At 39.1% G+C, this 26,745-nt stretch overlaps 1 protein-coding gene and 1 pseudogene across 2 annotated transcripts in view; both read right to left on the reverse strand.

Annotated features, from left to right (window-relative positions):
• Positions 1-26,745, reverse strand: part of KIZ (kizuna centrosomal protein) — a 172,817-nt gene that overhangs the window by 87,797 nt on the left and 58,275 nt on the right. For both annotated transcript variants that reach the window (XM_077114714.1, XM_077114710.1), the window contains exon 7: positions 9,625-9,754. In XM_077114714.1, coding sequence (XP_076970829.1) covers positions 9,625-9,754 — 130 coding nt within the window. The remainder of the gene's footprint in view (positions 1-9,624; positions 9,755-26,745) is intronic.
• LOC143645117 (septin-2 pseudogene) lies at positions 16,813-19,186 on the reverse strand (annotated as a pseudogene).

Below are 26,745 nucleotides of genomic sequence, written 5' to 3' on the forward strand. Positions count from 1 at the left end.
AATACCAACCAACTACTCCTTCATTTTTCTGCCTTCCCATGAGTCAGGAGAAAAGGCATGGAAATTACAGGCTGAGGCACACACTATTTGCAGTGATATCAACAACTGATACTGATACCTATATGTGTCATATTTTAGGGAAGATAAAAATCATCCTATGAATTATACTTAGCAGTATTTCTAGAATTACTGGCTCAATTCTACTAGAATTTTGGTCAGAGTTCAGTTTAATTATGGATCTTACTATGTCTAGAATGCGAAGAGTCATCTAGGCTAATTCTTAATTTATATCTAGAAACTAAATAATAATGACATTTATAGAAAATAAATTCTACCCAGAATACCATAAAGAAAAATGAAAGGCAAAACTTCAACAGCTAAAAATATTACAACAAATTGTACAGGTTTATATAAAAAGAGTTCTTATAAGGGAACAAGAAAAATATTACTAGTCTAACTTTAAAAATGGGAAAAAAAACATAAACTGGCAAATTATAAAAGAAGACTGGCTAAAAATTGGGTAGGGAAAAAAGTCTGACTCCAATTTTAATAAAAAATCAAACGAACAAAAAAATTGGATGCCATTTTCACCTCTCAAATTGGCATTTAAAAAACACACAAAATAGGGTGGGCCATACTGGTTCAGCAGGCAGAGTTCTCACCTGCCATGCCAGGGACCTGAGTTTAATTTCCGGTGCCTGTCCATGCAAAAATAAAAAATAAAAAAAATACAATGAGAAAAAACACACAAAATAACCGAAAACCTTGATTATACCCACTTTCATAAAGAGCTCTGAGATTTTTATTCAGTACTGGTAAATCTGAAGATCCCTCCAGAGTGAGATCTAAAAATGTGTAGCAAAAGCCTGAAAGATATATGTACCTTCTGATCTAATAATTTTACATTTAGGAATTCATTCTAAGGATATGTTTAAAAATGGAACTGCACAGATGTTCTCTGAAATTTTTTACTACAGTAAAAATCAGAAGCAATTTAAATGTTCAATGACAGAACAATGGTTCAAGAGACAGCAGAGCATGCACACAGAGGACCGCTGTGCAGCCATGTGAACTGATGTAGAAGAACTTGAATGGAAGGCGTTTCACTCCACACAAGTAGGGGGAAAAAAGAGATGATGTGCACAAGCAGTACAACCCCATGTTTATAAATATATTAAATTAAGAAACATATCCCACAATGTCAATAGGGTTATATATAGACTGGATATTTTTTCTTTCCTTCTTTTTATTTTAATATTCCAAGTTTTCTCTCTCCAAGCTTTTTTTTTTTTTAGAGAAAACATAAATTAAACAAAAAAGCCAAAAACAATAGCAGGTGAACTCACTGTTCTCCCTCCTACATGGGATATGACTCCCAGGGGTGTAACTCTTTCTGGCAATGTGGGACAGAAATCCCAGGATGAGCTGTGACCTGGCATCAAAGGATTGAGAAGCCTTCTTGATCAAAAGGGAGAAGAGAGAAATGAGACAAAATTAAGTTTCAGTGGCTGAGAGATTTCAAACAGAATTGAGAGGTTATCATGGAGGTTATTCCTATGTACTATATAGATATACCTCTTTAGTTTATGGTGTTTTGGAGTGGGTGGAGGGAAGTAACTGAAACTGTTGAGCTGTGTTCCAGTAGCCTTGATTCTTGAAGACAACTGTATAAAGATATAATATTTAAAGTGTGACTGTGTGATTGTGAAAACCTTGTGCCTGATGCTCCTTTTATCCAGGGTATGGACAAATGAGTAAAAAAATACAGATAGGAAGGGGGCCAAAATGGAGGTTTATTGAGGTGTGGGATTTAGTTCGTCCTCGAGAGCAGCTAATAAATAGCCAGGAACAGTATAGAACAACTGCTGGGGCCACGTCAATGACCGGACACACAGCATACACCAGTCTGGACCAGCTGGACTGGCTGCGAGCCCACCCAGAACTCTTTGAGTTTCCCAAGCCATGGCAACCAGCACCCCTGCTTCCCGGAGGGGAAAGGAAAAGAGAGGTTACCAGGAACAGGGGCTGAGTGCAACCAAACTCCAACTGCGGAATTAATTAACAAATTCTGGCTGCTAAAAATAGGCCCCCAGCTCAGCTGAACATCGAATAAAAACGGAGGTCGCTGTTTTTCACCCCAGTGCAGAGGGGGCGGGGGCTGACAGAAAAATAAAAAAAGAAAAAGAGGTTTTCTTGGACTTGAAATGCTCTGGGCCCTGAAGGAAAGAAGGGAGCACACAGGACCTGGAGATACACAGAGCAACATACCAACTTAAGCTCTTGATTGGCAAACCCAAGGAATGGGGGTCCTGCTCTGAAAAGGATTTCTTGCTTTCAATTTTGGTGGCTGTGTTTCTATGGCTTGACTGCTCTTTGGATACAGTTGTAAGGCTTCTCTGGCTCCACTGCCCCAGGGATAGGCAGAATTAAGCTTGTCTGAGTGTTTCTCTGGAGCCTGTGCCTTCCCCATTAGTTTTTCTTCTCCTTTTTCTCTTCTTCTTCTAGGACACCCACAACACGTATATTCATGCGCTTCATATTGTCATTCAATTCCCTGAGTCCCTGCTCATATTTTTCCATATATTTTCTTTTGCTTGTCAGATTTTAGATGTTCCATCCTCTAGTTCACTAATCCTATCTATTGCCTCTTGAAATCTAACATTGTAGGTTTCCATTGTTTTTTCATCTCTTCTACTGTGCATTTCATTCTCCAAGTTTCTGTGATTTGTTCTTTCAGACTTTCAATTTTTTCTTTTTGTTCTTTCCTTGCCTTCTTTATATCCTCCCTTAATTCATTGATTTGATTTTTGATGAGGTTTTCCATGTCTGTTTGAGCATTCTGAATTGTTTCCACTCCTGTATCTCATTTGAATTGTTGGTTTCTTCCTTTGACTGGGCCATATTTTCAATTTTCCTAATGTGATTCATTATTTTTTGCTGGTGTCTAGGCATCTAATTACCCTAATTAGTTTATTCTGGAGATGCTTTCCCTTCTTTATCTAGGATTTTCTTGCTGGATGACTTTGTTGTCCGTCTGTTCTTTGACATTCAGTTCAGCTTATTCTGGACTTCTAGCTTTGATTTTGTGTAACAGATCAGAATTTTTCAGTTCTTGTTTCTCCCCCTGCCTGTACAGTGCCTTCCCCGCCCCCACCCTTAGCAGAGTCTACTTAGGTATTATAGACCCTAGCCAGATTTTCCCAGACCAATCTGGCTTCCTGTCAGGAGAAAAGAGTCACCTGTATCAGTTTTCCCTGAGGGTGACACCCAGTATGCTGAAAGACTCTTCTGTGAAGTCTCTCAGCTCTGTGATTTTCTCATCCTGCCCAGTATGTGGCACCTGTCTACCTGCAGGTCCCACCAGCATAAGATGATGTGGTACCTTGAATTTTGGGAGACTCTCCCTGCTCAGGGTGTAATTGAGACAGAGGAGAGGTTGTAGGTTGGCTTTAATGGCTTCAAATTTACAAGCCCTGGGGTCTGAATTCCTTGAGGGAGGGATTCCACCTGAGCTGGGCCCAGTCTCTCCCCTGGGGAATGCACAGGCTTCAGACAAGCTCTCAAACAAGCTTGTTTCTGCCTATGCCTGGGGCAGTTGCAGCCTAAGAAGTCCTGCCACCGTATCCAAAGGCAGTCAAGCTGTAGAAACACAGTCACAAAAGAAAGAGAAAATTCCATCTCAGAGCAGGACCCTCATTTCTCAGGTTTGCCAATCAAGAGCATAAGTTGGTATGTTGCTTTGTGTACCTTTAGATCTTCTTTGCCCCCCTCCTTTCCTTCAGGGCCCAAACCCTTTCAAGTATTATGTGCTACCTGATCCAAAACACCTGTTTCTTTTTCCATCAGCCCTGCCTCCTCAGCACTGGGGCAAAAATCAGCAACCTTCACTTTGACCAGGTCCACCTGAGCCGGGGGGCCTATTTTTAGTAGTCAGAATTTGTGAATTAATTCCACACTTGAAGTTTAGTTGAGCTCAGTCCCTGCTACTGGTCAAGTCCCTTTCCTTTTTCCTCTGGGAAGCAGCCTGTTGGGGGGGGGGAAACCAGCTGCTGCAACTTGGGGCACTCATGGTTCGGGGGGGCTTGCAGCCAGTCCAGTTGGTCCAGACTGGGGTACACTGTGTGTCTGGTTACTGACGTGGCTCCAGCAGTTGTTCTGTACTGTTCCTGGCTATTTAGTAGCTCTTCTGGATGACAAACTAAATCCCACACCTCGTTAAGGTGCCATCTTGGCACTCCAGTAATTAGTATTTTAAAACTTTAACTTATGTGTGAGACTAAAGCAAAAAATGTTTATTCGGTACAAAATTTATATTTTGACTAGTGCATTTCCTAACTTATGTAGACAGCTTAACTGAACACCATAAGTACATGGAACCCTGAGTAGGGCATGAGATTTTGTAGTTTTGTCCAATGAGTTAGCATCAAGGGATTAAGAAAACCTTCTCAACCAAAAGGGGGAAGAGTGAAATGAGACAAAGTGTCAGTGGCTGAGAGATTCCAAACAGAGTCGAGAGGTTATCCTGGAGATTATTCTTTCTTATTAAATAGATATTACCTTCTTAGTCAAGATGTAATGGAGAGGCTGGAGAGAACTGAAGGAATCCCTCATCACTAGAACAGCCCAAGGGGAGATACTGATGAGAGCTCTCCAGCTGAAAGGAAAGGACAACAGACAAGAGATCGAAGCCACATGAAGGTCCCCAATGAGGGTAATGACATGGGTATATATAAATGCCAGTACTACTGTGTTTTTGGTTTGTAACTCCTTTTTTTGTTTCTTACAGGAGCTAAAAGGAAAATACATAAAATGTAAGAGAAGTCAGTAATTTTGATTCATGATACATAAACATGTAATTTGTGATACGAACTATATAAAGATGGAGGCCAGAGGGGTATAGGGACATAGCTTGCACATACTATTGTAGTTAAGTGGGTAACAAAGCAAATGAGATTGTAATAGATTTAGAATGTTAAGTTTAAGCCCCATAATAACTACAAAGAAAATATCAGAGAATATCAAGCTCATACATTAGGACAGACATTAAAGTACAAGCTGTAGGGTTGAGGGGGCAAGGGCAATGGGGAGTTAATGCATAAAGGACTAATCACTTAGTTCTTCCCATCTGTTTGGGGAGATGGAAAAGTTTTAGAAATGGAAGGTGGTGAGGATGCTGCACTATTGTGAATGTGATTAATCCTACTAAATATTATGCTTAGGAGTGGTTAAGAAGGGCAAATTCACATTGTATAAACGTTCCACAATTAAAAAAAAAAAAAAAGACAGAGAAGGACAGAGAAACTAAAGAGACAATGACAATTAAATGCAATATATGGTCCTGGATGCAATCTAACAATGGCGTAGAAAAGGCTCAAAGGGACATTATTGGGAAATGAGAAAATTTATATCAATTTTAATTTTCTTACACTTAATTTCTCTTAAGAGGTTTACAAACATGAATATCCTTTTTCTTAGGAAATGTACATGGCAGTTCAAGAAGCATGATGCATACAATCTATACTCAAGTGTTCAGAAAATGGATTGACAGACAGATGGACTGAGAGACAAGCAGAATGAAGACAGATGTGGCAAAATTTTTAAATGGTGGATCTGGGTATCTGGGGGATGTTGGAGTTCTCTGTGTGGGGTTTCTGTTATTTTTGTAACTGTCCATTAACTTTGAAAGTATTGCAAAATAAAAAGTTAAAAAATGTAAAAAAAAAGTACCGATATATAAATAATAGAGGAGACAAAGGGTAAAATAAACTGGGTAGATGGAAATACTAGAGGACAATGACAGAGGGGGTAAGGCATATGGTATGCGTCAGGTTTTTTTTAATTTCATTTTCTAGAGTGATGCAAATGTTCTAAATATGATCATGGTGATGACTACACAACCATGTGATGATATTATGAGCCACTGATTGTACACCATGTACGGACTGTATCGTCTGTGAAGATTTCTCAATTTAAAAAAAATACGTTTAGCTCTAAAGGAATCTGAATTCTGTGATGGGTGGTATAAAAAGAAAATGAATGTAAAAGTATTTTGTAAAGTTAAAGTCCCTTCCATACGTAAACCAACACTACTATTACAGACACAGAAAGCAAGAGAATTAATAACCATGGAAGTAGCCAGGAGATGACATTTCCCCCTAACATACAGATTTATTTAGACTCCTCAAGAACCCTCCTTTTAGACAGGAGAAGTAACTTTTCAGTGTATAAAGAGAAATCCAAACCTCATCACTTAAGTTATATCTAAGTTATAGAAGAGGAAGAGGATTTTATGTAGTAATTTAAAGAATGGGGAAAGTACTCAAATGAACCTGCAAACAAATACTCAAGAGATAAGAACAAGAAAATAGTCCATTATTTTAGGGAAAAAGGTGACAGGGTTTCTGTGATCAATCATTATTTTTCTGGTGGAAAAAAACTCAGGGTACATTACAGGGAACAGAACCCAATCTACTCTATGAGTGCGCCAGCAGTGTACTGCTCTCCCGTGCCAGGCTGAGGAAGTTCTCTCAGGGGGGAACAGACATCACTTGGGAGAAAAGGAAAATTAAGGCACTTTGTATTATAATGAAGCACCCGACTCATTTTTTTCTCACAAAGTAATTACAAATTTTTATGATTTAAAAGCATGCAGCTCAATTATGTAATTGCCTAATAGATTACACGAGCACTGTGGATCTTATCCGGTCTGGTCTCGAGGGGACACAATCTGAGTTTCTGCCGCTTTAATGATGTGTTTACTCAAGAGATGGGATTGACTCGGCTGACAGCACTGGGACCCACAGGTAAACATCATTTACATGTGACTGTTTAATTAGTCATTTACCCAGGAGATCAAAGCAAATATTTCTGAGCTTCATTAGACTCTTAACCAAGTAATTTCTAGTAGAGTTTTCTTAAATTTTGAAGAATCACTTAGTTTTTAAGATTTTATCTGAAGAGAGATAATTAACCCTTGGTTTACACAAAATGTGCATACTGTTTCAATACACAGAAACAACTCCAAGATATTTTATTTCACTAATTGTAAAAGGATGGTGCATAGGACAGTCCTAGAACCCACAGAAGCATTCTGTCCTAAAGTTCACAAGGCTTGCCTTGCCATTGTCACTTTAATAACATTCTTTGGGGCTATGCATTCCTGTAGTCACAATCAAACCATATGGGAAACCTCCTGCTTACTTCCATTTTTAAGGAAATATTTTACCATTAATTTACTGCTAATTTTTGTGACTATCATTAGGATGAGATCATGAGGCTTTAAAAAGGAACAAAAAACCTATTAGGGGAGGGTATTCTTTGATTTATTAAGTTATTAGTTGGGCAGCCCTCAATAGTGGAATCATTATTTGAAAAATTATGACTGGGTTAGCTGTTTGAAACTTGGAATATATTTTCTGATGTAAACCACAGGAATGAGCAGTTGACCTACACTTGGTTCACCCTGGACATGCTGAGATGTGATGCATTTGCGTTGAAAAACAATGGAAAACAATGTCATTATAAAATAGTACTTAATAGAATGGAAAATAAAACCTAAAAACCAAAATTCTTCTTAAGATCTACATTTATCAACAAAGATGGATCTAAAAAACATAGGTTCTATTTTTCTCAAAGCACACAGTTTTAAAAATCCACACAAATTGTATCCACCTGGAACAAATCAAAATAAAACTACAGGTTGTTTACTGAGTTCCATGTAATGCAGTGAAATGAAAATGTAGGCAGGAAGGAACATGTAAAGGCTCCCTCTACAAAGAGGCATGGGATCTGTGAGAGGCATGCAAGGGCTCTACCTGTATCTGTAATGATTTATTTCAGAAGAGGAAAAGGCAAAAGGAAGCAAATTGAGGAAGAAGAGAAGGGGAAATGGGTGGGGGTGGGGGTGGCAGCAGTGAAGAAGAGAAAGAGGAGGAAGAGGGAGGTGAGAATGAAGTGGGTGAGGTGGGAGGGGAGAAAAGCAAGTGGAGAAGGAGAAGGGAGAGAAGGGGGTAGCAAAGGGTGGAAAGAAGGAAGAGGATTAGGAGGTGTTCTGAAACAAATATGGGCAAATGGCAACAGTATGTGGGAATCTGGGTTGGTGGGAATGGGATCGGTGGGTTCATTATGTCACTGATTTCTGCAAGCTTGAAATGCATTTTCAAAAGTCTCCTACTCTCTTTGAATTGGAGGGACGGGGAATGGGGGGCTTGAGAAGGACTGAAGGTGCTCTGAAAGGCTTGAGGGGTGATGGCTGAGGTACTGGATCACATAGCAACACAGGCACATGACCTGAGACAGAGAGAGTAAGGCACAGAGGTCTAGAAGGGGCCCATGTAGAGTCCTTGAGCTACACACATCATAAAAATAAAAACTTAAAAAAAAGAGCAAAGACAGAAAACCCTGACATTTTACATGCATAAGAATGAAAAAATAGTCTTTGGAACAAGAGAAATTCACAAGGCGTTAAACTTGAGAAGAAAGGCCATCTCTCTGAACATGCCTTTTCTAGGGAATGAACTGGGAAAGCTCTAAATCCACACTGCTGATTTCTCACCTCACGATTTCCTTGGGAATTTGCTCCACCAGTTTTCCATTTTCCATTCAGCATCTATCTTCAAACTCTGCTTCTGTATCCTGATCCTGTGCCAGGCCTCTCCTTCCTCTTTCCTGAACCACCCAGGGCTTCCTTCTCTACTATCTCCCTCCTAATCCAAACAGATGGAATTCCCTGAGATGCTGCAAAATCACATTGCGGCCCTGTTCAAAAAGCTCCAATGGTTTTCCAAAATCTATTAAACTAAACAAAAACTCCCTCCCTAGCCTGGGACTGAACACCATGTACAACGTGACCCCCGCAACCTGTCAGCCCTATTTCCACCATTCCTCAACGAGCCCCACCTTTGGGCCTCAGAGGACAGAGTCCTGTTTCCCTGATACATTGGGTTTCTGGTCTATTTTCCGCTCATACCAGGCCTTTCCTGTCACCACAGCTCCCCACCATGATTCCTAGAGCCTGTCAAAATCCTGCCTCCCTTTTAAGGATCATCTTGAATGCCTCTCAGCTCCCTTTATCTTAAAGCCTCTCTTCATTGCTCCTACCAAAGGGTTGGTGCCCTTTGCTGAAGGTCCAAATTTCTCAGCATTTTCTTAATACACTCATCCCATTGTGCCGAATGCTACAGTTATTTGCAGAAGGAAAGGGCTACATTTTATTATATCTTTCCCCACAATGGATCTGGGCTGGTGTCTGTGTTCAGCAGTGGAACAATAGATATTTGCTTAGTTGGTATGAATGACCATACAGTGTTTTTAAAGTATGGAGCAGACAGAAAACCAGAATGTTACAAGATGTCTCTAAATTTCTTGAACATTGTTATGGTAGATAGGTTTAAATCAAGTCATCTCAGGGATCTGAACTAACATTAAATCAGGAGCTTGGCACACCTATAGGAAACACATTTATACAAAAGGCCTGAGATTAGAAAAATAAAAAAATAAAAACACTTCATTTACCATTACCTTTTTCTTTCAAATGTGTTATTCATTTTTGAGAATGTAATTATTTCCCCAACTGAATAACTTGCATGACTTAAAATTTATTTTTTAAAAATAAAAATTACGAACCCTCATTCTCTGGTCCATGTTTCTGACTGTGAAGACTTTAGACAGCTTCTCTTCTTTGAGAGAATCATCTTGTTCTTTCAAGGTGGCAAGCTGATCCCACAGTGGCCTCAATAAGCCTGGTTGTTTTGACCTATGAAACAGAAACAGGGACACATCACAAATGCGCAGCATTTGGTTAGTTATAAGACCCCCATATTTTTTTAAGGACCCCATAATTAAGTTAGTAGAAGATAGCTGATCCAGAAATGTCTGGAATCTAATGTATTCTGGACCAAAGGGATTTCCAGAGTCCAGGTATTTTTTTTTTACTTTTATTTTGAAATAATTACAGATTCACAAGAAGTTACAAAAATAGATAAGATGCTGTGTACATAGCTTCTCCCAATGGAAAAATCTTTGATAGTACACTATCAAAACCAAGAAATGGACACTGCTATGATACAATTAGACTACAAACCTTACTTGGGTTTCATCAGTTTTTACTTGTACTCATTTGTGTGCATGAATGTGTGTGTGTACATAGTCCCATGAAATTTTGTCATGAGTCTACTTAATCTTAATTCTAGAGATCACAACGATTAAAATTAGATTTTTGCCAGCCCTACCATATTCTGTGTTCTCTTGGTTTTTATTTCTATTCTGTGGATTAAGATGGGACATATAATTGATACTTTTGTTCTTTTGCAATTTCATATGTTGAAAGAGTTGCTACCCTTCAACCTGTAAATGGTCAGGGCTCCTCGGACATTAGCATGGCCCTGTAACATCAAAGGCAGGTTATCCCAGCTTGGAGGCTCATCTGTCACCCTCTTCCATCTGTGCTAACAAACATTCTTCACTTATTGGGTATGACTTTTTAAGAAAAAAAAAAGAACACCTCAACAATAACAGATGATCATAAAAAATCTTTTATAACAGTGCTGCTGTTTCTAAAATTGATTTCCAGATAAATTTTATTATCTACTTAAAATTATTATAAAATAAATGTAACATAAAATTTGCCATTTTATACCATTTTTAAATGTACAATTCAATGGCATTAAATTTTAATGTTTTACAACCATCATCATTTCCAGAACTTTTTCCATAATTCCAAATAGACACTGTATACATTAAGGAATGATTCCCCATTCTTCCCTCCCTCAGCCCTTGGTAATGTCTAATCTACTTTTTGTTTCTAAGAATTTGCCTATTCTAGGTATTTCATAAGTGTAATCATACACTTGTTCTTTTGTGTCTGGCTTATTTGACTTAGCATTACATTCTCAAGGTTCATCCATGTTGTAGCAGGTAACAGAACTTCATTCCTTTTTATGGCTGCACAGAATTCCATTGTATAGAAATACCACATTTTTTTAATCCATTCATCTGCTGACAGACACTGGGTTGTTTCGCCTTTTGGCTATTGTAAATAACGCTGATGTAAACATTGGTGTCCAAGTATCTGAGTACTTATTTTAATTCTTGTGGGTATATACATAGAAGTGGAATTGCAGAGTCGTACTGTAATTCTATATTTAATTTTTTTAAGGAACCACCCAACTGTTGTATCATTTTTACACTCCTGCCAGCAATGCATAAGTGTTCCAGTTTTTCCCCATCCTCACCAACAATTATTATTTTTTTTTTTTTATAAATTATAGCTATCCTTGTGGGTATGAAGTGGTATCTCTTTGTGGATTTGATTTGCATTTTCCTCACGAGTAACAATGTGCATCTTTTCATGTGCTTATTGGCCATTTGTACATCTTTAGAGAAATGTCTATTCAAATCCATTTTTTTCACTGAGTTCTTTGGGTTTTTTTGTTGTTGAGCTGTATGAATTTTTATATATTCTGGATATTCTTATATATACATATAGTCTTTATATATTCTGGATATCAAGCAGCTATATGATTTACAAATATTTTTTCCCATTCCGTAGGTTGTCTTCTCATTTTCTTGGTGTCTTTTGATGTATAAAAGTTAATTTTAATGATGACCACTGATTTTTTATTTTGCTGGTCATTCTTTTGGTGTCCTATTTAAGAATCCACTGCCAAATATAAGGTCATGAAGATTCAGCTCTCCATTTTCTTCTAAGAATTTTATGGTTAGCTCTTGTATTTGGGCCATTGATTTCTTTTTTTTGGAGTGTTTGGGCCAGGAACTGAACCCAGATCTCTGGCACAGCAGGTGAGAATTCTACCACTGAATTAACTCATGCACCCCCTGAACTACTCATGCACCCCACAACTACTCATGCACCCCCACTCACTAATTTAAGTTAATTTTTGTGTATGGAATAAAGTAGGTGTTAAATTTTATTCTCTTGCATGTAGAGAGCAAGTTTTCCCAGCATCAGATTATTATTTTCCACATTGAATGGGTTTGCCATCCTTGTTAGAATCAATTGACCGTGGGTATGTGGGTTTCCTTCTGGACTCTCAATTCTGTTCTATTGGTCTATATGTCTATCCTGTGTCAGTACCTGATTGACTTGATTACTGTTGCTTTGTGGTAAATTTTGAAACCAGGAAATGTGAGTCCTTCTATTTTGTTCTTCTTTCTCAAAATTGTTTTGGCAACTTGGTAGCTACTTTTAAAATAAGCATATTTTTCACCTAACCATCATTCTGTGTCAGCTGCTGTATTTCACTGATTAGTATGGCTAGCACCCAAGGGAATCTATTTCTCATTATTTGGTTTGCAATTAGAATTTCATAACTTAAGGTAAGTAGCAGTGACTTGCTTATGACTTCACTGCTAGATGAGTATTCTCAAACTTGGCTGCACAGTGGAACTACATGGAGAGCTTTATAAAATCCTGCCACCTGGTTCCATCTATACAGTATCTGCTGATATTGGCCTGGTATGTGGTGTGGTCACTGGATTTTTGAAGGCTCACGTGGTGTTTTAGTTTGTTAATGCTGCTGAAAATGCAATATACCAGAAATGGGGTGGCTTTTATAAAGAAAATATATTAAGTTACCAGTTTACAGTTCTAAGGCCATAAAAATGTCCAAACTAAAGCATTTAGAGAAAGATACCTTGACTCAAGAAAGGATGATCTGAGAAGGCACATGGCTGGCATCTGCTGGTCCTTTGGCTTTCTTTCTGCATCTCCAAATGTTTATATCTGTGCCAGCTCTAAGCATTTTCCAAAATGGTTCCCTCTTAAAGGACCCCAGTAAGTGACCCTCCCTAGAGATGCATTTCCATGGAAACCACCTAATCAAAAGACCCCACCTCAAACTGGGTGGGTCAAACCTCCACGGAAACAACTTGATCAAAAAGATCCCACCGACAACTGGATGGGCCACATTTCCAGAAAAATAACCTAATCAAAAGGTCCCAACCTAAACAATACTGAATCAGGATTAAAAAACATGGCTTTTCTCGGGTACACAACAGTTTCAAACTGACACATGGGGTGATTCTAATGTACAGCCATGGTTAAGAATCACTGAATAAATGGTTTGGCTCCTCTTAAACGTAGCTGAATGAAGTAGATCACCTTTCCATCTCAACAACAGTTTCTCTGTTATATTTTTACTATGGCCTACTTACAACTTAAAGATATCATTAAGAAAGAGTTAAAAAGTAAAACTATACTAAAGTCTAGGCTGTAGTCTCTAAATACTAAAACGAATCAGGACCCCTTAGAGAAATGCCCTATTCCAAGTCTGGGACAGTAAACATGCAAAGATGAGGCCAGAATATTTTGTCATTACAGAAAGTAAGGAAGCTATCAAAGATGACTGAGTCATGTCAGCAGAACTCAAGGGCCGCCTTGAAGGGACTCCCACTGGTTAAAGATGGGACAATTTGAGCACCCAAAAGAATAATGACTACAATGGACTGAAACAAGGAACATATATAAAAACCCATGAGTTCATTTTAAAAATGATAAATAATAATATATAAATTAAAAATAGAAAATAAAGACTCCACTGGAGGTTGTTAGGACATCAACTCATTATTCTGAATAATGGTAAATAAAGGGACAGAATCACGCATTTATCCTGCCTTGTGGTAAACAATGCATTTCAGACTTACTAAACAGTTGCTGAGGAAAAGTTCTGCCAATTAATAAATGCAGAAGAAATGATCAAATTAGAAAAGTGACCGTTTATAAGTCCAAATTAATGAATCGACCTAGGAAGTGATCAGGATTTTGTGACCACTACCCAACTTTATACTGGAGGCATCAGTCCGACAACCCTGCCCACAGGCTCAGTCCTGACATTACTAATAGTGGGAAGACCAGACGTTGCCTGCTTTCTGAGGACTTCATCTCGCCAAAATGGCTGGCTTAGAGTATAATGTTGTATCTGAACCTAACCACCAGTTTACAGTAAATAAAGGAAACAGAGGAACATGATCATGGGAATATAGTCAGCCAAATCCAGAAGGTAAACTCTCCAGGTCAAATGATTTAATTTCTGTACAAATTAATGGCATGAAAAAATAGAGAAAGGAAATGTTAAAAAATTAAGAGATTTAAGAGATATATCAACTACTATAACATGTAGACCTTATTTGGATCCTAATCCAAACAAAGCAAATGTAAAAAGACTTTTTTTTAGATAATCAGGGGAAACTAACAAAGACTAAATATTAGTGAAGTGGTACAAAGAGCTCAAAGCATTTTTTTTTTGTCTATTTTACAGTGGAAAATTTGATAACATTAATACCACATAGAAAAAAACATAGTTGATGACAGCTAGTTTCTATACTTTTCCAATTAAAATTATAATAAACAAATATACTTTAGTCTATAGTTAGTTTCATATACTTTAAATGGCTTCTCATCAGAAAATTGCAATTTAAACAAATGTACCAGCATTTCCCACCTATGACTGATCTACCAAAGACTGTAATTTGACTAAAGTTTTAAAAGAAAAGTAATAAACACCCTGAATGCTATTCTGAACATACGCAGAATAAGAAATAAGCAACTTTTTACATACTATAATTCAAACAACATAATGCTGACTTAATTTTTCAGCCTGAGTTTGAAAGTACAATTGGGTGACTGTATCTGAAAGTTGCCACTTACACTGACAATTAGTTGTACCTGGGGGAAAAATACAATAGATAAAAGATAATCTCACTGTGGTTTTCATATAAAATAAAGCTGGTTGATACGTAACCATAGTTTACATTAAAATGTGTTTTACCCAAGGCAGCAATGAGTAAAAATTGTTTATCAACTACCCCAAATGACATGAACCATATTTTAAAAATTCATGATTGTGTGAAATAATGACTTGGCTCTCCACCTACTTATAGTATACCTTTCAAATGAACATCTTTGGACATTTAATACGTGATACAGCATACATCAAAAATGACAGCAATGTTTTTTTTTTTCCTTTAAAGATGCTTCCCTGTGTCTGTGGAACTTTAGAAGTCTACACACCATCTTTAGAGAATGCTCTGGATAGATGCCCATCTTACAGGTGCGGGGATAAAGAGAAAGGTGCTGACTGCCAAGGCTCTACTTACAGGATCTGAGGATTCTATAACCCAGCAGAGCCTTTCTACTCTGCCTGGCTCAGAATTCTGCAGCACAGAATCATCAATAAATAATGAACGGAAGTTGATAACCCTCTCCAAATCTGGGTTTCTAGAATGGTTTATGTAAATTCGCCAGATGACTGCTTGAATCTGGGGAGATCACACAAAGCAAACAGGAGCATTTCAGTTAGGGGAGTACCCCTTCTGGTGCAGGGGCTGTCTTTAGCAAGGAGGGTGGGGGGCTGATGTTATGATTAAAACTCACCAGGCATCCTCCACTTCACCATTTATTACAGTGGACAAGAAGGAAAGGACAGCTTTCCTGTGATGGGGCAGCTTCAGACTTTGCTTTCCGATATACAACCAAAAGCAAGGGCTAGGAAAGAGAATCGTGTTCACCAGGAAGCTGATAGAGAGCTCAACATGTAAAAACCAAACCCCATCTGTATTTTCAAATGGGTGGAGCTCTTGATTTTGGTATCCACCCCAACTCTCTAGCTCCCTGAAGGATCCAGACCACAAAGTGGGGGGGGGGGGGGGGGGGGGGAGGAACAACAACAACAAAACACTACTGGGCTCTCTCCTACCGTGCCCTCCTCTTTTTTCTCTCTCTTTTTTCTTCCGTTAACTCTTTAGAACCCAGTGAAAAATACCAGGGAACTGGGGTTACAACCCTTCTTTAAGACAGGTCACTAATGGTCTAGCAAAAGATATTAGCAGTTTTTTTTTTTAATATCTAAACCAGAGTACTTTATTGATAAAAGGTTAGCTTAATGGATACAAAACTGCTGTGTAAAATAAGTGTTTTCAAAATACATTTCTATATGTCGAGATTACCTCTTGGTAAAAGATCAATTTTGTTTTTAGCAAAAGTATGTATTTCTATTCAGGCAATAAAACAGAAAGGGATTTACAAGTGTAACTTGGGTCCCAGTCCCCAGAAAACAGGATACTTATCAGGTGGCAGTTTGCCCTAAGTAGGACTTTTATTCAAACACAAAACGGCTTATAGTGATAACTTGCTTTTTTTTTTTAACATGGGCAGGCACCAGGAATCAAACCTGGGTCCTCTGGCATAGCAGGCAAGCATTCTTGCCTGCTAAGCCACCGTGGCCCACCCACTAACTTGCTTTCTCTCATTTTTAGTTTTCTCTGCATAGTTAATAAATGCCAAAATAACCCAAATAATTGACCCTGTATGGAGGTATTCTATAGTCAAAGAACACTGTTTTTTTGGTAAACACATTGTCCAAAGCACCTAAACAGAACTTTTAACCATTCACAATTCAGCAGTAAAAGGGCAAAGTTAATGAGACCAGATGAGTTTGTGAAGTACTGCACCTTCATAACTAGCACATTTTTACGTCATTTTACTTTTTGTCTGAACAAAACAAAAAAACAAAGCAACCTTCCTCATCCTCAGATTAAACGTTTTCTCAACCTCATCTACTGTGATAAAATGAAACATGGAACCAGCACCTGTTCACACCTACATCACAGAGAAAGGCTGAAGAAGCTCCCCAGTAGAAGGAAAGGTGAGGGCATCAGCCTTGGGGCTTACCCTGTCTACCATCCTGTCCTTAGGATATGAAATATCTTTCATTCTTTTATGACGCATGGAAAAATGTGCATTACACAAAATGAAGGAAATGACAAATAGGTGAGACAGTATGCATATAAAATTACCACTATTTGCCTCCCACCAGAAAACCATTCAAAGAGGGACCATCAGAAGCAAGAAACAGGAACAGGGAAAAGCTGGCAGGCCTCTGGCCTTTTGGGGTCCAGGACTCAGACCAGGACCATGGGCTGTTCTGGGCTACAGAGACTTGTCTACAATGGACCATGATTCCCAGAACAAGGGCTGATCTTCCACACATGCATTTACAGAAAAACACATTAAAGAACAGTATAAAAATACAAAATAGTTGGTTTCTGAACAGGTCAATTGTTAATTTTCTTTAAAAAGCTATTTATAAATTAAGTTGAGTGAAAATAGTTTTGCTGACTCTCATCCTCATGTAAGAAAGAATTCCAGGTGCCATTCAAAAACTGGAGCTGACAGCTACTTTGATTTTCTCCACGGCACAGCATGATCAAGACCAGCAGTGAGCAGTATAAAAGTGGCAGGTTCTCTGCAATGGTGATTTAAAAAATTATCCAGCAGCAGAAACCAGACACTTCTTAAAATTCACCCCTAAGAGTCTGTTCTAAAAAAAGCTAAGCATACACATATATCTCAATGAATAATTATATTCCATTTTAGGTGGTAAACAGATGAATGTGCTGATGAATTAAGGATATTGAATTCTGGCAGCAAAACTGGTTTTAGGTGTTGTGCCCACACAAAAGCAAGGAAGTGAGCACAGAGTCTCTGCACAGCGCTATTACTAAATAATGGCCTTGTACTAAGTTGGTTCCTCTTTCTGTATCACTAGGTAAGTGTTGCTACACTCAGAAACATTCTGAGTAAATCTGAATTTGTTTCTACATAAAATCAAGAGTGCTCATCAATGATGAGTCATTTAGGCCAACTGAATGAAAAAACTCAATATTAACTAAATATGCTGAGTGATCCTTGAAACAATTCTAATAGTAGTGGTTAGTTAAGGAGGAAGAAAAATGAAAACAGACAGTTAACCTCACAAAACATAAAGTATAACATAACAATGAAAAACAAATGTCAAAAATACTTCATACAAAAAAAGAAAACACCAAAATTTTAAAAAAATTAAATTTTCAGGCACAGGTACTGTTGAACTTGATGGATGATTTTCCAACCATCTCATGAAAACATGCAACTTCATCCCTCCTCTGGAATGTTTTCTTTTTTTAATCTTGGAGAGTAGTTCTCATGCAGCATGGAGGCATGTGCTCACCCTCACACATGATGCCCATGAGCACTACCATCACCATCTCCCCCCTGCATTTGCATCTGCATCTGCGCCTGCATTCTTGCAATCATCTCCTGCATGCGACGAAGTTCAGCTTCCTTTTCCAGTAAGATCTGGTCTTTATTCATATCCTCATTCTCCACTTTCCTGCCGCCCCTCTTGAGCCTCTCAGAACGGAAGTTCTCATAGTGGAGGTCCTGGGTTACTTCCTGCAGGTCCTGCATGTGGGTGATAAGCATTGTCCTCAGCTTCAGGAAGTCGTTGTGCTCTGGGTTCTCCACCTCCACGACTCCCCACGGGTAGAGGCGGCCTCTGACCTTCTTACCTTTGGCTTCAATCAACTGATTGGATCCAACCACAGAAAACGGAATGCTGGCCTTGAGAAGTCTAGTCTGCTCTTTAAAATCCTCATCTTCATCTGACTCTGCATCAGGTAAGTGATAGATTTTGATGTTATGTTCTTCAATTTCATCCAGAATCCTCCTCTTGAGCCGCTCCCACTCCTTCAGTCAGCGTGTCGGCTTTGGCGATGACAGGCACAATGTTGACCTTGTTGTGTATCGCCTTCATGAACGCCACATCCAAGGGCTTAAGGCCATGTCCAAAAGGTGAAATAAAATAAAAGCAGCAGTGCACTCGATTATCTATGATGCAACGTCGATTCAACCCACTCTCATCATGCAGGTACCGTTCAAACTGTTCGTCAATGTAGGAGATAATAGTCTTAAAACAGTCCCTACAGTTGATGGCATCACCATAGCCAGGTGTGTCCACCACAGTCAGGAGCAGCTTGACTCCTCACTCTTCAATCTCAACTGCTGAAGCTTCAATTTGGACAGTTCTTTCAATTTTTTCTGTTGCTCCAGGTATGATCCTTTCTGGGTAGAGATCAGTCAAGAAAAGGCTGTTTATGAGAGTTGATTTTCCTAGACCTGATTCACCGACCACCATTAGTGTGAACTCGAAACCTTTTTTTACGGATTTTCTGTGCACTTGATTGGGAAGATTTGCAAATCCAACATAGCCAGGAGTTTCTGGATTCACAAACTGAGTTTGCTGCTGCTTGGACATTTTTAGCGAAGTTCCGTCAATCGCAGACAACCGATGATCAGGTGCCAACTGACCGCGCCACGGCCCCGCCCAGCGCCGGCGACCAGCTCGCGCCCCATATTAGCAGTTTTGACCGCAGCTTTAGCAACAGGGAAAAAAAATAAGTTCCCTGCAGACATGTACTTTGCCATCAGTTTTGATGTGGAAATACTATCATATGTAAATGTTGCTGAACAACAGTTTTAAAAGTAAAATATGAAAGGTTTAAAAAGTTAATAACAAAGTTGGCCCTGTTCTTTACTTATTGAGACCCCTTAACTTTGTATTTCCACAAATAAATAAATGCGAATGTAAAATTGTACCAGGAGTCTCTCAAAGCTCATATAAACACTGTACTTTTTCCAAGGCCAGTGAGCAAACAACTGATAGTCAATGTGCATTAAACAGTCTACCTACTAATATAACACACATGGCAGTTCCTTGAACTGTAACAGAACATAATACTGACATCAGTAACCATTCCTGACTTCTTTATCTGGCTTTACAAATGACTGTGGTAAAGAAACAGTCTCAAAGGTTTCAGATATTAATTTTAAAATTTGTGTTAGTAATAAAGAAGGATCATTTCTTGTGCAAGGCTAGTTTATACATAACTGTAGATCAACAGTTATGTAAAATCCAACCTTTCATAATGGAAATCAATGCTGTACTATGAATTTTGAGAAACTATAACCAGCATTAGTCTAGTAGATGTAGACATCGTATCTTATCATCCACAAGCACAGTTTGGCAGACCAGGTTAAATGAGTCACTAAATGAATCATTTAGCATAATAAGACAGTTTACAGAGAATTATAAATGCATTATGTTTTCTTTGCCATAAACCAAAACTGTAGTTTATGTCTAAGAGTATATCAACAGATAAAAATGGCAGGGATAAAAGAACAGGAGATTGGTTAAAGAAAGAGTCTTGCAACATAATCACCAAATGACCTAAGAGCTCAGAAAGACTCCTCCCAAGTCAGTTTCTTCAACCACCTGTAAAGAAACATTTTAAGAGTGTCATTTTTATTCTACATGGTAAAAAACATCAAAGAGGGTTTTCCTGCATTTCCCTCAGGTTGAAAAGCTCCTGACTGGGATGGTCATTTTCAGCATTTTCCATAGTTTGGTGCTCAACAGTGTGGATGCACTCAGGACGTGCAAACCTTGTCTGGTGGTCTGTGAAAACAGAACCATCTGATTGCTGAAACTTCCTTATGACAAGATCCTTTTAGAGTCGGTTATCCTTACTTCTACCTCACTCCTCAGTTGAATCCAAAATACATTAGATTTAAGCAGAATTCTACTATAAAGAAAATTATAGCCTTCCTATTTATATACTTAACATAAAATGGTCTAGGTCACTGCGGTGGTTTGAAACTGTTTTATACCCCAGAAAAGGTCATGTTCTTTCTGTCCATTCTTGTGGGTATGCAGCTGTTGTGGGTAGGACCTTTTGATCAGGTTGTTTCAATTGAGATGTTGCCCACCCAATTCAAGGTGGGTCTTAATCCTTTACTGGCATCCTTTATGAGAGGTTAAAAGACAGAAAAAGCCCAGAAAACTTAAGAAAGAAACACCTGAAGAGAGCTCACAAAGAGAGAAACATCCAGAGAAGTTTGGAGCAGAAAGAGAAAAGCCCCCAGAGGAACTAAGATAGCTGTTGAAACCAGAAACCCAGGAGAGAAGGACCAGTTGATGCCACCACATGCCTTTCCATGTCTCAGAGGTGTCCTGGATGTCTGGTCTTCAGAATCCAGGTATCAGTCTATTGATGTCTTAATTTGGACATTTTCATGGCCTTAGAACTATAAATTTGTAAATTAATAAATCTTTTTATTAAAAGCCATACACTTCTGGTATATTACATTCTGGAAGCTTTCTCAAACTAAAACAGTCACACATTAAAGGTTGAGAAAATGATGTCAGATTTAAGTTAAACAGATGTAAAACCACTCTCACTCTTTCAGCCAAGTCCTCTAGATGGACTTTCACAGGTACCTATCTACTTGCCATGCGTAAGTGAGCATTTGTTCTCTGATACTAAGTGGCAGGGGTATATTGTAATAAAAGGAAAGAGAGACAGTCCCCCAAATAAAAATTATAGTTAGGACATTGGCAATATTTTGCAACATGAATTAGGCATCTACGTGATACCAGCACTAGACAAACTATTACATATATTCTGTGTACTGAATACATAGTCCAGGTGCCACAGAGCTTCTGAGACCATGGACACAGACTCAAAATGCCTAAAAGGTTGGCAGAGGGTGGAATAGATTTCTGATACACTTAGGAAGGATTTCTAAGAAGTATGGTTCACATCTGCCAAGTACCTTGGAATCAACTTACCCTCTCTCATCTCAGCTTTACAGCCATTAAAGGCATGTATCTGTGAATGGTTACTCTCAAACATGAGGGAGCATCACAGTCCCCTTAAAGACTTGTTAAAGTCCAGACAGTGGGCCCCACCCTGAGTTCCTGATTCAATGGGTTTGGGATGGGACCTGAGAACACGTATTTCTAACAAGCTCAGAGGTCGCGTTGATGCACCTGCTCCATGGACCACCACATTCACAGAACCAATACTAGATTGGGGGCCTGAATGACTAGGATGTCCTTAGGAATTTAAGAACCCATCTGGTTCCTTAGTGAGTGGCTAAACTGGATTATATCCTGGGTTGTTCACCAAGGTATGCTAAAGTACCACACAAAGGTTACTTTCCCACACCCCACCCCCAAGTAAAACCTTTTATGTACCCTTTAGTTCACGTACAAACCTAGATCTCTTAACCACTACTATGAACAGACATGGAGTGGATACATAAAAAAATACTTTCGCAGGGGATGGGAGGGTAGTTCAATGGTAGAATTCCCATCTGCAATGTGGGAGACCCGGGTTTGATTCCCAACCCATGCTCTTCCCAAACAAAGAAACCAACAAAAACTAACAAACAAAAAAAATTCAACAACTGGTTCTGCAATAAAGGGATACTCACATGGAAAAAGAATGAAACATGACTCCGCCATTCAGCAAAAAAAAACCTTTACAAAAAAGTCGATACTGAAGCACACAAAGTTAAATGGACTAAAAGTGCCTATTCCTGTGCTAACAGAGCAGATTCGTATTTTGTACTTTGCTGACCTCTCCATTTTGAACCAACTGGGCATAAGAACAGCCATGGCACCACAGCATCAATCTCCTGACAGTAATATCTGACTTGCTTTCATTGTTGTCACCCCCAGCAAAGAGTCCCTGAAGCTGGTGAAGGACAGCTGCTCTGCTGGCTTCAAGGTCTTCTTCTTTCAGAATGTCAATGTGATTACAGAGCCTATAAAATAAAACAGGTGCTGCAGGAGATGTTTATTCAGGCACAAAACACCAGCTTCTAGAAACCATGGTAGTTCTTCATGGTTTACTGAAATATATTTGTAATATAATCTAGACATAAAAATGCAGCAACTATACTGTCTCTCGACAAAGATGTAAAACAGGGCAGTTTGAAAAACTTGCTTGTGTGCACATGGCAGTTTAAAATCCATCAGAGGAAGTAACTTTTAACCCTTTGATGACTTTAATGATGTTCAAATCCACAGCTGTGCAATCTCATTCCACATTCCATCTGACTGATAGGAATGCTAGATAATCTTAACAGTAGAAAAGGCTAATTTTATATTGTCAATCATGATAAAGTTAGATCCTTCACAAGTCATATGAAATTTACTCAAATTGTCACAACTAAGAAATTGAAAACTGCTCGCGGAAGTATAGGTTATGTCCTCTATTTCTGAATGCAGAAAAATAACTATTATTTCTCTAGTCAGTTTCCACTGCAGTAATATTTTCCTTAATCTTAATAAGACCAGGAAGGTGCAAAAGAAGGGATATATCATTCATTATCTATTTACAGTTTATTCAGTGACTTGAAGAGCCTAATACTTTGGTCACTGTTTTAGTTAGGTCTATTCCTATACCACAGAGGCCTCCAAACAGATTGGCTAGTTACTATCCTTAAAACTAAAGTCTACTTTTGGGGAGGCATGATTCTAAAATGCTATGGAAAAAATATCAAAGAATAGTCAGTGTTAGTGCTTTAAAGGAGCTTGTCACATATATAGTTGGGAATATGTAACACACATCCTCAAAAGAAAATGAAGATCATTTATAAAGCAATATGTTAACTATCAAAGTATCATTAATCAGAAATTGGTACTACACTCCTATATTCTGGAACAGCTAGAAGGAAAAATCTGAGAGGATGGTATGGTAGCCCATGACAAACTCTGGGATCTGTCCTGTAACTACTAGTTGAAGAGTGCTCTGAAAATTAGTGCTTTTCTCTTTCTTTGCTTTGTGTGTATGTTATATTATACAGTAAAAAAAGAAAGAAAGAAAGAAAGAAATTGGTGCTAGTTTGGTTACATACAGGCCCTATTTGAGGGACATATGCCAGATTCCAGGGATACAAGAATGGCAGAGATGTGGAAATACAAACAGCCCACTGGAATGAAGCCCTATTTTGATTTGTGCATACCCTGTTGTTCACCAGGCTCCTTGCCAAGTCCAGATGTCTTGTTTAACTCTAAACTTGGTCAGACCCTGTATTGGGTCCTTCATGACTAAGATCTGATGCCCCAGACCTTCCAGATCTGCCCTCCCTGCCTTACAGCTCCTACAGATACCTCTTTTTGCCAAGGCAAAGTCTGGGTCCTAATTCTTCCTGGATACCTTCATCTTGTAGCCACTCAATTCCCAAAATAGCACCTGCCCTTCCGAAGAGGAAGATAAGCCCACTAGAGATGAACCAATTTCAGGGCAGCAAAGGCGAGCACATAATCAATATTATGTAAGAGGTATGACGCAGGCCAGACAGTCAGGAATTATGAGGCGATAGAGAGGGATCCCTGAGTACCAGAGGCTTGACTAAGGAAGAGGAATGCCAGACAGGTAGGATTCAGACAGAGAGGCAAATGACATTTCAAGTTAAGGAGTGGCACAGGCAAAGATGACAGGAAATGTGGACTAAGAGGGGTGTGGGGGTCAGTGACAGAGACAGATTTGGTTGGGTGCGGCTGCTGGTAGAGCTGATAGGACAGTAATGGGAAAAACAATTCAATGTGAAACTTTGGAGAGAATGCAATGATAAACCTTGTGGGTTTCTGAGCCGTGGGAGACTGAATCATGTCCCCTACTATTCTAGTTTACTAGCTGTCAGAATGCAATATACCAGAAATGGAATGGCTTTTAAAAAGGGGAATTTAATAAGTTGCAAGTTTACAGTTCTAAGGCTGAGAAAATGTCCCAATTTAAAAAGACTATAGAAATGTTCAATCTAAGACATCCAAGGGAAAGACATCTTGGTTCAAGAAGGCCAGTGAAGTTCAGATTTTCTCTCTCAAGTGAGAAGGCATATTGCAAACACAGTCAGGGCTTCTCTCTCATCTGGAAAGGCATGTGGCAAACACAGTATCATCAGCTAGCTTTCTCTCTTGGCTTCCCATTTCATGAAGCTCCCCAGGAGGTGTTTTCCTTCTTCATCTCCAAAGGTCGCTGGCTGGTGGACTCTGCTTTTCATGGCTGTGTCATTCTCTGCTCTCTCCAAATCTTCTTCTTTCTCCAAAATGTTTCCTCTTTCTAAAGGGTTCCAGTAATGTAATTAGGACCTACCTAGAATGGATCTCCACCTAATCCAGCTTAACAACCACTCTTGATTGAGTCACATTTCCAGGGAGATGATCTAATTAAAGTTTCAAACATACAGTACTGAGTAGGGATTAGAAGAAATGGCTGCCTTTACAAAATGGAATTAGGATTAAAACATGGCTTTTCTAGGGTACACACATCCTTTCAAACCAGCACACATACAAAAGCATGCTCAACTCCTAATCCCATTCCTGTAGGTGTGGACCCATTTGTAAATAAGATCTTTGAAGAAATTTTTAGTTGAGGTGTGGACTCATTTCTGAATGGGACCTTTGAAGATATTATTAGTTAAGGTGTAGACAAACTGAATGAAAGTGATGGGACTTAATCCTATATGCTTGAAGTCCTTATAAACAAAGAAAACTGGACACAGGAGGAGAGGCCAGAGAAAGAGAGAGAGTGTGCCATATGACAAAGGAAGAGGTACACCTACAAACCAAGGAATGCAAGAACTGCAGCAAGCCAGCACCAGAACACTACAAATACCTGGAGATACCTTGATTTTGAACTTCTAGCATCCAAAACTGTGGGACAATAAACTCCTGCTATTTACGCCAAGCAGTTTGTGCTATTTCTTATAGCAGTACTGTCAAATTAAGACATGAGCCATCACTGGTTTCTTGAAAGCAGTGTTTTCAGGAGAGACACCATGGCAGCCCTGTGTAGATGAGGTCAGTGACCAGAGAGACCAGGGGCCCTAAGACCAGTCAGGAGACTCATCGTGCCCCAGGAGACAAGTGAACAGCATGTAGGTTTGAGGATCAGTGGTGAGGACCAAACTCAAGCACAGGGAGGAAAGTTAAGGGATAGCTCTAGCTGGCTGCTAGAGGGTGGGACCGTAGAGAGCTGAGATGCACCCCCCAAAAGGCCAGTCACTTTCCTGCTCCCAAAGGACAATGTGTATTCCAGTGATGCTCAGATCCTCCCATTTTTTGAGAGAAGTCAGAAATCCACAATTTTACATTTTACATTTTATTTTTAAGTGATATCTCGCAATTTTTAAAACATGGCAACTCATTCAAAAGAAGGTTAAATGCTGTGCTGGAAAAAAACTCATCTGTGGGTCACATCAGGCTTGCAGGCCACCAGTCTGTGCTCTCCAGCTTAGCCTACCTCAGTCTCAATTCCCAAACCAGTCTGTAAACCCTGAGCAGGGACCATGTCTTCATGGTTTGGATGTCCTCTACAATGTCAGTACAACAGTGGAGTTTAGCAGACATTCAGTAAGACTGGTGCACTGAAGTGGGGTGGGAGTGAGGGATGAGGAGTAGGGAGTGTTGCAGTGGGAGCAGCCTGCCTCCAAGCGGAGGGGGTATGTTATCACTGATATTCTTAAGAGTCATCATAAGAAAAAGACTGTTAATGGTTTTACTGTTTTTTCAAAATTTCTATAACAATATACTCCTTTACTGCCTGTTACCTGGAGGGCCACTTCCTTCTCCCCCCACTACCACCTTGATATGCTCCTAATCAGTAACACCTGATTGTCCAGCTAGACAAATGCCAGACGTGATCAATCCAAAGGGTCAGACTTCTTTGGAGGAACTCACACCACACCCCCCTAGAAACTTTCCTGACTATCCCACTTCTAGCGATCTTTCCTATCCCTGAATCCCTTCAACCACAAAACAGACAATATCTTACATTGCACTAGTCTCTAATGATGCCACGTATGCTGAGTCTTCTCAACAAAACCAAAGGCCTGTTGAGAACAGCAGTGGAACTTCTGAATTTTCATTTTACTTTAAGTTTTGCAAAGGACTCAGCACGATGCTGAAGATACATTTAATTATACTATCTGTTGAATGATAGGCCAAGATTTAAACCTACATTAAAGAAATTCATATGATATGTCTATTTTTACAGCATATTTTAGCATGGTTGTTGTCACACTGTACATACGTTTTGCCAGTCCAAGGCATCCTACTG

This window comes from Tamandua tetradactyla, chromosome 1 (genome assembly GCF_023851605.1).
Source record: "Tamandua tetradactyla isolate mTamTet1 chromosome 1, mTamTet1.pri, whole genome shotgun sequence".
NCBI lineage: Eukaryota > Metazoa > Chordata > Mammalia > Pilosa > Myrmecophagidae > Tamandua > Tamandua tetradactyla.